This window comes from Protomyctophum parallelum (assembly GCF_964188405.1).
Source record: "Protomyctophum parallelum genome assembly, chromosome: 12".
Taxonomy (NCBI): Eukaryota; Metazoa; Chordata; class Actinopteri; order Myctophiformes; family Myctophidae; genus Protomyctophum; species Protomyctophum parallelum.
Genome location: NC_139712.1, coordinates 28,751,981 through 28,766,878, shown reverse-complemented (window position 1 = coordinate 28,766,878; position 14,898 = coordinate 28,751,981). Strand labels below are relative to the sequence as shown.

General features: G+C 41.7%; 1 protein-coding gene across 4 annotated transcripts in view; it reads left to right on the top strand.

The window, feature by feature from the left end:
* myom1b (myomesin 1b) overlaps positions 1-14,898 on the top strand; it is a 50,113-nt gene that overhangs the window by 2,171 nt on the left and 33,044 nt on the right. Inside the window, exons 1-7 of one of the 4 annotated variants that reach the window (XM_083778018.1) lie at positions 3,924-4,029; positions 7,849-7,983; positions 8,580-8,757; positions 10,329-10,486; positions 10,733-10,825; positions 13,962-14,050; positions 14,779-14,820. In XM_083778018.1, the coding sequence (XP_083634144.1) occupies positions 8,644-8,757; positions 10,329-10,486; positions 10,733-10,825; positions 13,962-14,050; positions 14,779-14,820 (496 nt within the window). In that variant the 5' untranslated portion in view covers positions 3,924-4,029; positions 7,849-7,983; positions 8,580-8,643. Of the gene's footprint in view, positions 1-3,895; positions 4,030-4,579; positions 4,807-7,848; positions 7,984-8,579; positions 8,758-10,328; positions 10,487-10,732; positions 10,826-13,961; positions 14,051-14,778; positions 14,821-14,898 lie in introns of those variants that run through there. The other 3 variants (XM_083778016.1, XM_083778017.1, XM_083778019.1) reach the window with 3 other exon arrangements.

Here is a 14,898-nt window from a genome sequence, read left to right as displayed (position 1 = left end):
ACACATATAAATACAAATCTATCCTTGTAGTGCCAATACTATTGACACTACTGATAGATTAAATACACCACTTTCCTAAGTGTCAAACTTTATTATTACTTGCACAAGCAGAGCGTGCAAGTAATGTTTTTGTCCGGTGCTTCGATACGTATGTCCCGTGGCAGCATATGACGTAATGATTAATTTGTGCTTGATATGGCATTGGTGTCAGATTACGTACATGTATACATAGGGGCATTACCTAATCCACCCGACACTGAAACATATCATTATTACGTCACCATCGAGAGCCAGTTATACCCTGGCATTGGTACATATCTTCATCACGTCATATGCTGCTACGGGACATATCCTACGCATAAAACGACCCAAGTAACCACAGTATACTGCTAATCAACTTACAAATTACATATAAAAAAACAAAAATACATCGCATGGATGCACCTGGGACGTATCCTCAGTGATGCATCCCAAGGTCATCGAGGCTTCGGTTCTCCCAACATCATACCCCTCACTCAGGTGACCCAGCCGGGGTGATCAAGTCCCGACTTACGTCCCAGTAGCTACCCTCGATCAGTCCCATTCATAGAGTATAAAGAAGGATAGAGACTGAATGATTCATTCATTCATTAATTTGGCTTGGAAGAGTAGGCCTATGCCACAGGAAATATTATTGTAGGCCTATTGTCATATTGAACCACTAGAGGGAGCTATTAACATAGGAAACTATGTTTCCTATGTAGGACAACTATGAATGTCAAGGTTTTCTTCAGAATATTACTATGACAATATGGCATATTAGGTTTCCACTATAGTATTAGTTGTTCTCAAATGTTTTATTTGCAAATAGATCCGTACACTCTCAGAGTTACAGACCTGTTATGGTCATTCAGGGCTATTTCTTTGTGTGTTTATGGTAATATTATTGTCCACTCATTTTGTATGTCCATGGCAAAAATTGAATTTTGGCGATAAAACGTCCGGGTTTCCGAGGCTAACATGGCGATGACCCCTGTGTGTGCATGCATGTTTGATGGCCAAAATAACAGGCCCCAAGAGCTATACTGAAGACCCCATTGGCAATGGAAGCCAATTTGCTAAAATAGAATATGTGATAGCAAGGGATCCTCCCCTTTGAAATACCACAGGATGTAATGAGATGAGTCATTGTTAAGTCCATCCATCCATCCATCTTCGACCACTTATCCGTAATCGGGTCGTGGGGGCAACAGCTCCACTAGAGTCCAGACTTCCCTCTCCAGAGAAACATTAGTAACTTCCTACTGGGGGATCCCGAGGCGTTCCAAGGCCAGTGTGGCGATGTAATCCCTCCATCTGCACCTTGGTCTTCCCCGGGGTCTTTTGCCGTGGGACGTGCCTCGAGGGCCTCCCTAGGGAGACGCTTGAGGGGCATCCTACTCCGAGTCTCTCTCGCGTGACTGACCTTCTCACCCTATCTCCAAGGGAGATGCCTGTAGCCACCCGTCAAAGAAAACTAATTTCGTCTGCTTGTCTTTCGGTCATGACCCACACTTCATCACCATAGGTGAGAGTAGGAATGAAGATTGCTCGATAGACTTTAGCTTTGCCTTCTGGCTCAGCTCTCACAACAGTACGGTACAGCGACTGCAATACCACCCCTGTCTCTCCCATTCTCCGGCTGATCTCCTTCTCCATCCTCCCCTCACTTGTGAACAAAACCAAGGAGTTTAAGGGCTCTATTTTCATCCATGCTAAACCCCTTATCCCTGACCTTCTTTGCCTCTTTTACTGTGTTTTTCAAAATAGTGAAAAAAAGGCAAAGAAGTTTAGTAATAAGGGGTTAGCATGGACGAAAATAAATGTATCATTGTTAAGTACACAGTGAAATCCAAGAGCGTACAAATGGAACCATCGGCTTGTTTATCTTTGTTTGAACTGCATGTTCTGTTCTGATGAATTAGAATGTCCCCCTTTGCGAAGAATATTTCATCGTATCTTATCATTTATTCACTCAAGTAAGTTTAGTTGTACATTATCAGCGTGAAAGTAACAGCATTTAATGTGTCGTTTAAAGGAAAATATTATTTACTTGATTTTGACAGCTGTTTATTATGTAACTGGGGTGTGGGGGTTCTACTCTGGTAGTTAGCGTTAATCTCAGGATATTTTCACTGTAAGCTACTGAAAGACAGACACTGACAGGCATCTTAATGGAGTTGATGTTCCGTCACGTCCCATGATCCTTTGGGCTACAGTCAGTCTGTAGTATAGGTGTTAGACAGGGCATTCAAGTCTGGACATATCAGGAATAAGGAATATACCGGTACTTCAGAGTAGTTCACCCAAAAAAGTAATTACCGGTATTACAAACAATTACCATACACACACAATTCATTGAGATATTTTAGTTTTTGTCGCATTCCTAAGTCAATAATTTGTTGACCGGGTCATCGGTCAGTAGGAGATTGAGAATTATTGTAATTGATAGAAAATAAATAATTTCTTGGGTGACAGGGTAGTAGACTATATATGAACCCAGTAAACAAGCAAACGTTTTATTATAGGGTTTAGCGTAGCTTGCATAATATTAAATATATAATACTATGACATGATTTGATGACGAATGCTGTTCTAATTATTATAATTATAAATATCTCTTTCACTAGTCATCACCATAAAGCAAAGTCATTCTTGGCCATTGAGTGACATGGTTGACTTGCTATTTTCCGTGATGAGAAGTCGACTCTTCAACTGTCTCAATCATGCATCTGCCCTGCCATACAATACAATACATACATGCAGAGAGAGAGAAAGGGCGTCTCTGGACTGGAGACAGGCATTTGATGTATGTGAAGTAACAATAGAATGGCTAAAGATAGCAACAGTCACAGCTGAGATTATAAACTGCCAAGACAACCGTTAGAGGTCCTGTACAGTGTACACACAGTATATTCAACAATGGGATAAACAAGGATTTTAACCTCTAAAGAGTTTAATATGGGAAACATCAAACATGTACTGCATTTAGTGCATTACAGTTATCCAGTTTGTTTATTGTCTCCACCAGGCCGAAGGCATGGGGAGAAAGTATGTTTTGCACTCCGTCTGTCCATGTGTCCGTGTGTCCGTCCGTTACCAGCTAATCTGTGTGTGTGTGTGTGTGTGTGTGTGTGTGTGTGTGTGTGTGTGTGTGTGTGTGTGTGTGTGTGTGTGTGTGTGTGTGTGTGTGTGTGTGTGTGTGTGGTGTACATTGAACTCCTTTGGTTTTGTCATTTTTGTTACTTTAATATTGTTTTGTTTTTATGTTAAATATAATTTGACTTGATGTGACATTGGCAGTGTTGTGAGTGGATATCCAAATATTGTTTCTGTGGAAGTCCTGCTCTCACACATCCCATCCTTGAAACTATGTTGAATACATGTTCAAAATTGTTGACCATGTTCTCAACTGAAAACTTACGCATGTGACATGGTCATATAATGAAGTACACTAAAACAGGGTTCTTCAATAAGGGGTCCGGGACTCCTAGGGGCCCAGATAGTTACAACAGGGAGTCTGCCAAATCTTTGTGTGATAAGAATTAATTATACAGTATAATATTGAACCCTATAGCGTCTCTATTCTGAGAGGAACATTAGCCAAAAAATAGCTGATCTGCAACACAATTGTGTGTAGTAGTGAGGGTCCCTGCTTCATCTCTGGCTCAGCTAAAGGGGTCCTTGGCCTGGAAAACGTGGAAGACCCCTGCCTGCACTAAAAGGAGCTTTAGGCCTGAATGCATCCATGCTTGAGGCCCACTGGCTAGGTCTGCTGCACTGCTCCCCTCCAGGCTATATTTATCTGCACCCTCACCATAAAAGGACGCGACTGCTGCTGTGACATTCCCATCAGTGCCAACATTATTTTTGTTGTGTGTAGCCCACAGGCCTGTCCTCTGTAAGCGCACCTACCTGTTGCTTAACCAGGATATCAAGCTTTGTTGCTTTAAGTGTGGAGTTGGACCATCTTTTCCTCTGAAGTTGGGAGTTAGTGGCTTTTTGGCCAGGGTAAGTGACAATCTGAGTTGACTGTTCCTGGCTGCTGGGACAATTAATGTGAGAGTTACTGTACATTTACTGTGTTGCATAATTATATCTGGACATGCATGTTGTTGATATAAGCTGCCTGATTGCTTGACTCAATTATGTGCCATGTCATGCCAGCGAATTTGGCTTCCTTATGTAAGGACGTGGACTTGTTCTTTGAAGAAGGAATTATATTTCTTAGCTGAAATATAATTAATACAAGTTATATAAACTTGATTGACTAATCATTCACAAGAAATCTATCTCATTACCTAAAAAAACCTTTGGCTGATTGCCCATTGTTTAAACAAATAAAAGAACAATGTAATTAAAATCTAATGCTCCTGTAGCTATACAGCCTTGTGTGGCTACATGGCATTTGAAGCTGACCACTCAAACGAAATCATTCACTGTCCATGACAGAACATTATACTCATGGCTGGCTTACTGTTAGGCCTATCGTTCTATCCAACATGTTAACATTCGACCCAACTGCTTTTGAACAGTAGCTATAAAAGCACAGAGAGAGACAGTTAGGCAGGAAGACAGTCGGCCACTCAGGGCTCTCGTTGCCAGCCAGGAGAAGCATTGTCTGCCCAGGATGTCGGGGTCGATACCATTCTACCAGAAGCAGCATCGCCACTATGACCGTGGCTACCGCAGCAGGGAGACGGAGTCCACCATTAGCCACTACCAATCCGCCAGCAGCAACTACGCTGCACGCAGCGGCTCCAGGAGCTCCCAGAGCGCCAGCAGGGGGTAAGGCGGAGGAGGACTGTACAGTATATATTCATCAGTCTTATCCATCCCATTGTCCCAGTGGAAATCCCTGCTGCCCCCTTAACCCCATCACCTACTACACCACCCCTCCACTTTGCCAGTCTGAACTGCCAGGCTTTGAGCAAGTTTAGACCACCTTCCATCACCCCATGCTGGATTACACCCCTCCCCCACCTCTCTGACCTATCTACATAGCCCACGTAGGCCTATAGTACTGCTGATATTTCTCCATGACTCTGGCTGACTATCTGTCTTTTAACTCATGGATCCTGCATGAATTTCCGCGCACCTCCTCTTCATTGGCACGAGTAGATGCATGATGCGACGGCGTGCTTGTGTTGATATATGCTGCTAATGCCCTTTACTTACTTATTGTATACCTTGGCTTTAACCCCACTCTACACCCACAACAAATATATAAAACCAGATCTGTTGCAATATCTGGTGATTGTGGGTCCAGTTTTGATTTCTTTATGGATATTAATATATGCCGTAAGGAATTTGCTGTATAATACCATGTTATGGTTATGGTATATGGTGTACTGTAGACATAGACTGAAATAGCTTGGCCAGAGTCGTGTTACACTTTCTCTGTTCCGTCAGAGACCTGCGCTCCTGTTGGTCATATGTTTGTGGGAGACTCAGTAGGACACTCAATTGAGTCTCCGCCAGTCATCAAATTAGTGGCTTAGGAATGCAACAAAAACAAAACAATCTGATGGATAGAAAATAAGTATTATTATTTTTTGTTTAAGAGAGTGTATGGTGTCCTCCACAGTTTTGTGTGTATTATTAACGTTTGATAGTCTAAAGTTAGTCTAAAGTTTGCCCAACCTGAATATATTAGGCTATAACATATTTACATATACACATATACACTGAATATATTAGTATTACATATACACTGAATATATTAGGCTATAACATATTTGACTGTTCAATGATGGCGTGATGTTGTTAGATTTCACTTCAGTTAATCGAGCCCTCTGGTCTGGATTCTTTATTCTGGAGAAGTAGGACAATTGATGATGGTGTGGTGTCCAATAGGCCTAGTTTGTATTTGCAATGTGTATTTGCAATTTGTATGTGCTGCAAGACATTTCAGATTTGTGCTAGCGACCAGTATCGTTTCGGTATGGAATTTCTGTAGTGAATGGCCTCATACTAAAAGACAAGCAATTTACCGGGCTTTAGTTCTGTTAGCTGGTATATAAGCAACATATTCACTCAAATGTCAACAGAGCTGTAGTAAATTGCAGCCACAGTTATGGTACAAACTAGGTCTGGTCCAGAACGTTAGTGAGTTCTCTGGAGCAGAGGTACAAACCGTTTTACTATATTACGTTTGCATTATCTACAGTCATAGCCTAGTTTTGGGAATGTTAGATTCCCCGGCATGTGATGATTGAGTCACAGTGAAATATTTTATTATAAGTAGAAGAGTGTGGCACACCACCAGGCCAGGATGGCCTACCCAGGGCTGTGTCAGTCGTGGCCTGTGGGGCAAAAATAATGCTATCAGCAGAGTTTGTACAAGAGCTGTTCACATTTGTGGAGCCCCCTATTGCCAGAATTGAAAACGCTTTTGGAGCTGGGCTCTATATAATCCCCTCAACGTGTGATTCCAATTTGTGAATGATTGGTTGTTATAGTGTGTTTTGTTAGAAAAACGCTCCACCCACAAATTTGTGAAGCTAATTACAGACAAACAGTATCAAAACCCTGTTTGATGGTCTTTCATTATCACATGAAACATATTGGCTTAGGAATTAAATAGGATTTGGGAGCTTTAAAACAGTGTGTGGATATTTTAAACTTTTCATTGTCACATGACTCACAAGACCATGTGTGCCTAATTTGGTGTTAAAATGCACATTTCTACAACAGACAGTTACATGTCGCATTTGTGGCACCCCTATGGATGTAAGTGAAATCATTCATTATCTCTATGTTGGTTGGATGGACAGGCGCAAAAACATCCTGGCCTGCATGGTGGAGACTGAGAGATTATTCAAACACAACACTCAGCTAATCAGAACATTGTATAAATAAAAGGTTGATTTATATAAGGCTAGCAGAAGCCTGCAGTAGGTTTTTACTAACAGAGAGTGTGTAACAGAGTATAAAGTTAGAGAGCAAGAGGATGTCATCACTCAATATACTATGGCAATGTATATCAACACGCCAAATGTTGTCAACATATGTGGTGCTGAAAATAACAGTATATGTTGTGCCAAGCCAAACACAGATGTGTTGAGAGGGACGCATCCTTTTTAAGAACACACACACTACCATTCATCAGTTGGTTCCATCTTTGCCACTTCTCCATGGTGGAATTGAGGTCCTCTTCATGACTTCATCATAATCCATCCCGACAAGCGTTTCTCCATTATCCCCTAATGGCAATGTTGGGCATTCCCAGATGCCTCAAAGGTCTGCGAAGAGGGACAGTCACTCAGACACATTCTGTTCCAACTTCCGTTACACTCTTGTCACCAAGCTATTCTTTTCTATGCTTGCCACCAAGGAAGCTCCTAGTAAGCGCCAAGAGCCGTATTGATTCCAGAGAAACAAGATGAGAGTATTGACCTTCCCTGAACGCTACAGTGGACAGATTGCTATTTGATTTATTGTATTCATTATTCGGATAGTGGTAATTCTAAATCTGTACAGTGATGCTTGTGGCTCTTTGAGTGAGTCGTCCAATGTTGATTTGTTGAATGTTGGTTAATTGAGCAGATTCCGTTTCTTCTGATGCCTACAGCTTTCAGTTTTACTCAGTGAGCGATGATCACGTATTGTTTGATTTAAAGAGGAAATTACTTTTAGACATGTATAAAAGAGCATGTCTTCCAAATGTAACCATTCACCACCCTACTGAATATTAATACATATCTCATCTCACCCTCATGACCATGGCTTCATCCCCATATCATTGGCGACATGTTGTTTTTGTTGGGCACTATAATACTGCTGTATACCAGCAGACTGACAGTATATTGTACTGCATATTATCTTCAGACTTAGAGTGTCTTCGTACTCTGGGCTGGAGGACAGCAGAGTGAGCCCTCTGCTGCCCAAGAGGTCTAAGCCAACTTATTTGGCTGTGGACAAAGAGAACCAAATCATCGGCTATGTTGTGCCTCTCTTCCGCAGGTAAATTCTTAACCATTGGTGGAAAAAGCTAGTACTCAAATGTTTTACTTAAGCGAAAGTATCAATAATGCAATGCAGAAATACTCTGAAAGTAAAAGTAAAAGTGCCAAAAGTAAAAGTACTCATTATGCAGAATGTCCCATTTCATACTTGTGTTAAAAATGTATAAAACAATCTTTTGAAAATAGCAGATCTACAAGCTCACATCGCGTCACAAAGCGACATGTGAGCTTGTAGAACGTCTATTTTCAAGTAGCCGAAGTATATAGGGTAAGTGGTAAATGCATGTTTATTGTTTTGTAATAATAATAAAAAGCTACAAAGTAACTGGTAACTTAAAGTTTTCAAATAATTGTAATGGAGCAAAAAGTGCAATATTTATATTTGCCTCTTGAGATGTAGTCGAATAGAAGTAAAAGTACTGAAAATTGTACTTAAGTTCAGTACTTGAGTACATTTAGATATGCACCACTGTTCTTAACCATTATGAACGTGAGACATTAAATACGTCATGTTTCGCCACGTCTAGAGAAGTTCTGTAACTTTTAATGTTTTACCTTACTCCCCATACCGGCTCTTATCGTTAACTCCCATAGTCAAGAGTTTGCCACAGGATACAATACAGAGGAGGCGAGGGTAAAGGAGACTTCATCTGCATACATGGCAACCCAAAGAAATCTGTTCACCAGTGGGCTGGAGACGGAAATGTCTGAGCAAGCCTCCAGGAAGCTGGCCATGCGCGAGTCAGCCAGCCGCATCTCTCTGAACAAAAGGGTTAGTGGTGTGGATCCCTGTAAGAGGACGGTGTTCTGTTCAGTGACGTCGCTGTCACTGAACAGATCTATTTTAGTGATGAGATGAGTGTGTTTTCTATTTTTACAACACCGGATGAAGGCATTCACCTTTGTGACATCAGTGTCAACTGTGTAGGCCTACGACGCATTCCAGTTTTCTTATACTGCGTAAGGTGTTAACTTGTGACGAGAAAATAAACGTTGTGACATACGGTAAATTAGATTATTCTTCTTGATGACATCACAGATTGGTTTGTTTACTAGTTATATACTGCTGTGTCTCACCACACAGTGGTTACTTTCCAACAGTGGTTATGGCTTAGAGTAGCCTGGGATCAATACCATTTCCGGGTCCCCGATCCGGTCTGAGTGGAAAAAGCTTTATGTCATCAGGCGGCCGGAACCCATGACCGGAACCTGGCATGCACCTCCAAAATGATTGCCCTAGTTTAAAATGTGTATAGTTTGGTAATTGGTAGAATCTTTTCGTTTATTTTGGTATAATAATCGTTTGGTACAGTATATCCATCTTTTATTCTAACCTGTAGCACGACTAGCCCGACTAAACTAATTGTTTCGCATTATGTGGGTTAAAAAAAAGCAATGCCAAGACAACCGGAACACACCAGCGGTCCGGAACACAATGTTTTTCTTTTTATTCTAAACCCAGATCACAGGCGTTAAGTTTAGTACCAGGCTTTCCTCCGTGGTGTAAAGCCTGGTGACGTGAGGTTAGACCTAGGGGCCACTCACTTCTTCTCCAAGGAGTCTATTTACAGAATGTCCCTTGGTGATAATGTCACCAAATACCCTGCCTGCCCATTCATTAAGGATCATAAAAGCCGCAGAGACCCCTTTACACTGTCTTTAATCTGTCCCCACTCTGGCAAATAGTCCCGGAGGAAACATTTATCAGGCTATCCTGTTTCTTGAGACACAGGCCGTGGCAGTGTCCAGTTGTCCACGTCGATGGTACGTGTTGCCACATTATGAGACTGATTGACTGCTACTGAATTCACAACTTTGCTAGTTAGCTTCAAAACTATTTATAGGACCTAATCAACATTCAGGAAGAGGCTACATACATGTAGCCTTTCTTTGCCACGTGCTCCACATGCACACACACACACACACACACACACACACACACACACATGCAGAAGGCGCATGTAGATTGCATGCTTACTTTGCTTTGGTCTTGCATTTGTTTTTATGTTTTTGCATACACTTAGGCCAGGGGTTAAAAGAATAGTTGACCCAAACAAAATGACTTATTTTCTATCAGTTACACACCCCATGAAGCCTTGAAGTCATGGAGATTCTTTGTTTTTGTCGCATTCCTGAGCCAATAATCAAGTCAAGTCAATAGGAGACTTGGTAGTAGCCTACCAGAGACTCTGCCGGTCATCAAATGAATGGCTTAGGAAAACTAAAACTAAATCTCCATGAATTCAAGGGGAGTGTGTAATTGAGTAATTGTTTAGGTGAACTACTCGTTTAAATAAATGTAGAATCTTCATAATGCTAAATGACTGCAACATATCCCTATAGATCCATGACCACGAGGCGCACTTCAAGCGCATGAACGAGGACAGCCTGATGCACCCCCCGGAGTTTGTGATTAAGCCACGCTCCCACACCGTGTGGGAGAAGCAGTGTGTGCGACTGCACTGCACCGTCTCTGGGTGGCCTGACCCACGGGTGGTCTGGTAGGTGTCACACACACCCACGCATGCAAGCACGCACACACACACACACACACACACACACACACACCCACCACACACACACATGGGCGCACACAAATGGTCTCTGTCATTATTCATTTGACAAAACATTTTGACAATATTATTCTTCCTGACATTAATCATCTTCACTCTTTTGTATATTTTCAAAGTACTTTCTGCTTCTATTTGTCTTAAACCAACTCCCTGTTCTGCTTCTATCACACCAAGGTACAAGAACAATGTGACAATTGACCCCATAGTCCATCCGGGCAAGTACAAACTGGAGAGCAGCTACAATGTGCACTCACTGGAGATCAACAGGTAAGTCTGAGCACTCTGCACTAGGGATGGGACGATATGAAAATGACGTCAAAGTCATACGAGTTGTCACACACGTTGCCGCAGTGAAATTTGTTCTCCGCATTTGACCCGTCTCTTGGAGCAGTGAGCCACAGCCAAGGCTGCAGCCGTGCCGCGCTCGGGAATCATTTGATTAGTAGATTTGACCCCCCAAACCAACCCTTTGATGCTGAGTGCCAAGCAGGGAGGCATTGTGTCCCATTTTTACAGTCTTTGGTATGACCCGGCTGGGGATCGAACCCCGACCTCCCAGTCTCAGGGCGGACACTCTAACCACAAGGCCACTGTGGTTAGAGTCCATTACCTGCCATTTACAATAAACAAATAATAGTTGTATAATACTCTTTTTGTTGGGACGTGTCCTTCAACTACAGCTTATTGTGGCAACTTCTTGCCAGCAGGCCACAGTCATCTGTCATTCAACATATAGTATAACAGCTTTTGTTTTGTAATATAATCTTACTCTAAGTAGGAAACCTTATTAGAACTCAGAGAAAAATTGCCAGGTGGCTCCGCTCAAAGATCATGAGACAGTCTATCATAGTTATGTAATAATTTGCATTCGCTTTTTGAGTGAGAGGGTAATGCTTAAAATGACACTATGTCACACCTGTATGGTTAAATATGTTTATACAATATAACTTAATTGGGGTAGTTGTATTTTGTCTCCCAGCTTTTCTATTGAGACTTTTTGATTGTGTCCAAGGTCATGTCTCAGACACAAGTTCTGACACAAATTTTGACCTGATGGTCAAGATAAATCTTATCCCCTGAGCAAGCAGGCATTCTCTATTAGCTCAATGGTAAACATTTCTGCACTTACATAGTGCAGCTTTAACAGCTTTTGTGATACAATTGTATACAATCTTACTCACTTGGCCCCTTTTCCACCAAAAGAACATCGGTTCTAGAACTGGTGCCGTTCTTTATTGTTTTTATGATGGTTTATATCTGCATCTTCCAACCTGAATAGTGACACGCCCACTTTGGTTCCCACAAGAAGTATTTTTTGTTTCCAGTTCCGAAACAATTTTTTGTGATCTGAATCAATTAATTAGGTTCAAATATGGTGGGAAAAAAGAACGGAACCAGTTCTACCTCGGTGGAAAAAGGGTCTCGGAGGAGGAAACCTTATACGAGCTCACTGGCAGGTGGCTCTGCTCAAAGATCAAGAGGCAGTTTGTCATAGTTGTTATAATTTGCATTTGTTCTTGGGGCGAGAGGGCAATTGGTGCTTAAGATTAATGAATGCCTCTGTCCTTAAAGTAGCTATAAGCACATACTATCATAATTTTAATGTCCTTTTTTTTCTTTCTTGTATTCAGACAGCCAGCAATGAGTAAAACACTCCCAAAATTGTCTCTGTGACTGATCTAGGGGCCACAATCTGCATTCAAAGTCACAGACTTTTGGGAGCGTTTTACCCAATGCCTGAATACCAAAAAAGGTCATTAAAATGTGGACATATTATTGCTTATAGCAGCTTTAACTCACTCTATGATCTGGCAAACAACAGACTTGGGCACGGGTTCCAGAGGCCCATGAGTTATGAGTTAGACAAGAAGACTCAAGTAATCTCTGAGTTTACAACATGGTCATCTAAAAATAGTCTAGAAAGATGGGCTCATCTCATGGTTTATTTTTGGAAGGAGGGAAGGAAGCAAAGAATGAAGGAATACAACTATAAAGATTTAAATATATAGTGAGGGGGGTTGTTTTGTCTTTGGTCTGTTTTTTTTAATGGAAAATATGGACTTATTTGTTTGCCTGGTATGCTTAAATAATCTCTACAGTGGGTCGTTGAATCACCCTGAAATGACAGTGAAATTAATAATTGTACACAGAATATATAACCACACAAAATAAATGTGGGTTGTTACTTGTTATGATCCAGGTGCTCAGTCTAAGTCCATGGCTGCTATTAAGTCTGCTATTAAGAATAACACTGTGAAAAGCTATGATTGACCAATCAGAATTGAGCATGTAAGAATAGTGAATTAAATTGTCAGTGTTTGCAGATTAACATAAACACGCCAGTTGTTAATTTTATCTGTTGCTGTGTCACTTACTGTATCACAGTGAGTGTCCCATGGGTAAACCGGAGCATTTGCCGCAAACACATTCCCCCCCCCCCTCCTTTTGCGGACCGCTTGCCCTCAGAGGTTCTTGCATTCTTGTATTTGTTTAACTGAGGTTAAGGATAGGATTCCTAACCTAGTTTCACTGAGGTTAGGTTTAGGCACCGTTCCCGGGCGAGCACGTTTTGAGCCTCACATACTGTAGTCTTTCCATCAATTCCATGTCCAAAACTGACAGAAGTAGGCCCTATAGCGCGTCGCAGTCCCTCCCCCTTTCAGAACGACGAGCAGCCCAGGAAATGAATCCCCCCCTTTAAATTAATACGTTTTGAAATGCTTATGGGAAAAATGTCCCATAGGCATTTCAAAACTTATTTATTTAAAGACCTTTTAAGCGTCGTACGAAGCCAACTCTTGTCGTGACAAATCATGACAACACACACAATATTTTGGACCAAACAAATAATTACAAAGAAGAAAAACAACAAAAAAAGTGTTGTAACCTGCCGTTTTTTTCTACTTTCTAATTCTTAGTTTGGCCCGAAATGTTTTGTTTGTTGTCATGATTTGTCACGACAATAGTTGGCTTTGTCCGCGGCGTAAACGTCTTTAAATAAATACTTTCTGAAAAGTCTATGAGGAAAATGAACAGGGATTTCTTTTCCGGGTCTCTCGAGGGGGCGGGACTGCGACGCTCTATAGAGCACTAGAGTCTAGGGTTTTAGTTCCCATTTGACATGTATACAACAGTCTAATGAACTCTCACTGCTGGTTTCACAAAGGCTTTCTCACACCAGTAACTTTCACATTGAGTTGGGACAGCACCTGATACATATACAGTATGACATCACCAGCTGGTATTTATTCCCAAAGTATCCTTGGCATGAGGTTATGAGACTCTACAGTAGGGGGGCTCACACAGCTGATAATATTATTTACATGTTTGAGAGGGTTGTGGTGCTATGGCCACGTGAGCCCATGCAGGACATTAGTAATGTGCCAGCTTTCTCTTCTTTCAGATGTGATTTTGATGACACGGCGCAGTATCGCGTCTCCGCCATGAACGCTCAGGGAGAGCTGTCCACATATGCCTCCGTCGTCGTTAAGAGTACGTTTTGATAAGTCTATCATTATCGTTCACTACACAGAAAAATTCACTAACTCTCCAGATTTAACTATATACTAGTCATTGCACCAAGGGGTCAGGGGAACAGGGCTTATAGTCATCTACAAGTAGCCATCCATCCATCCATCCATCCATCCATCTTCAACCCGAGGCGTTCCAAGGTCAGTGAGTCGATGTGATCCCTCCATCTGTGCCATGGTCTGCCCCTGGGCACGTCCCATTGGGAGATGCTCGAAAGGCATCCTAACCACCTAAGCTGGCTCCTTTCCAGATGAAGAAGAGCGACTCTATTCCGAGTCTCTCTCGTGTGACTGAACTTCTCACCCTATCTCTAAGGGAGATGCCAGCCACCCGTCGAAGAAAACTCATTTCGGCCACTTGTATTCGTGACCTTATTCTTTCGGTCATGACCCAGACCCACACTTCATGACCATAGTCATGACCATAGTCATGAAGTGTGAGAGTAGGAACGAAGATTGCTCGGTAGACAGAGAGCTTTGCCTTCTGGCTCAGCTCCCTTTTTGTCACAACAGTGACACTCTTAATGTTGAAGAATCAGACATCACATGCACATACTGTACATTTACACAATATACAATAGTTTACATATGCATATTTTTCAGAGGCTATACCCAATCCATTGTATCTCCAGGTGGTACGACGATTTGTATTGCACAAATATATAGTAACGGAAATGTTCTTCCTCTCAGGATTCAAGGGTGAAGTCGATGAGTCTCTGCCTGCACCCAGACGTAGGTTTGAGAGTTTAATTTGTCACTTGTAGCCTAATTTTGTATTATTTATTATGAATAAATAATGTTATAAATATA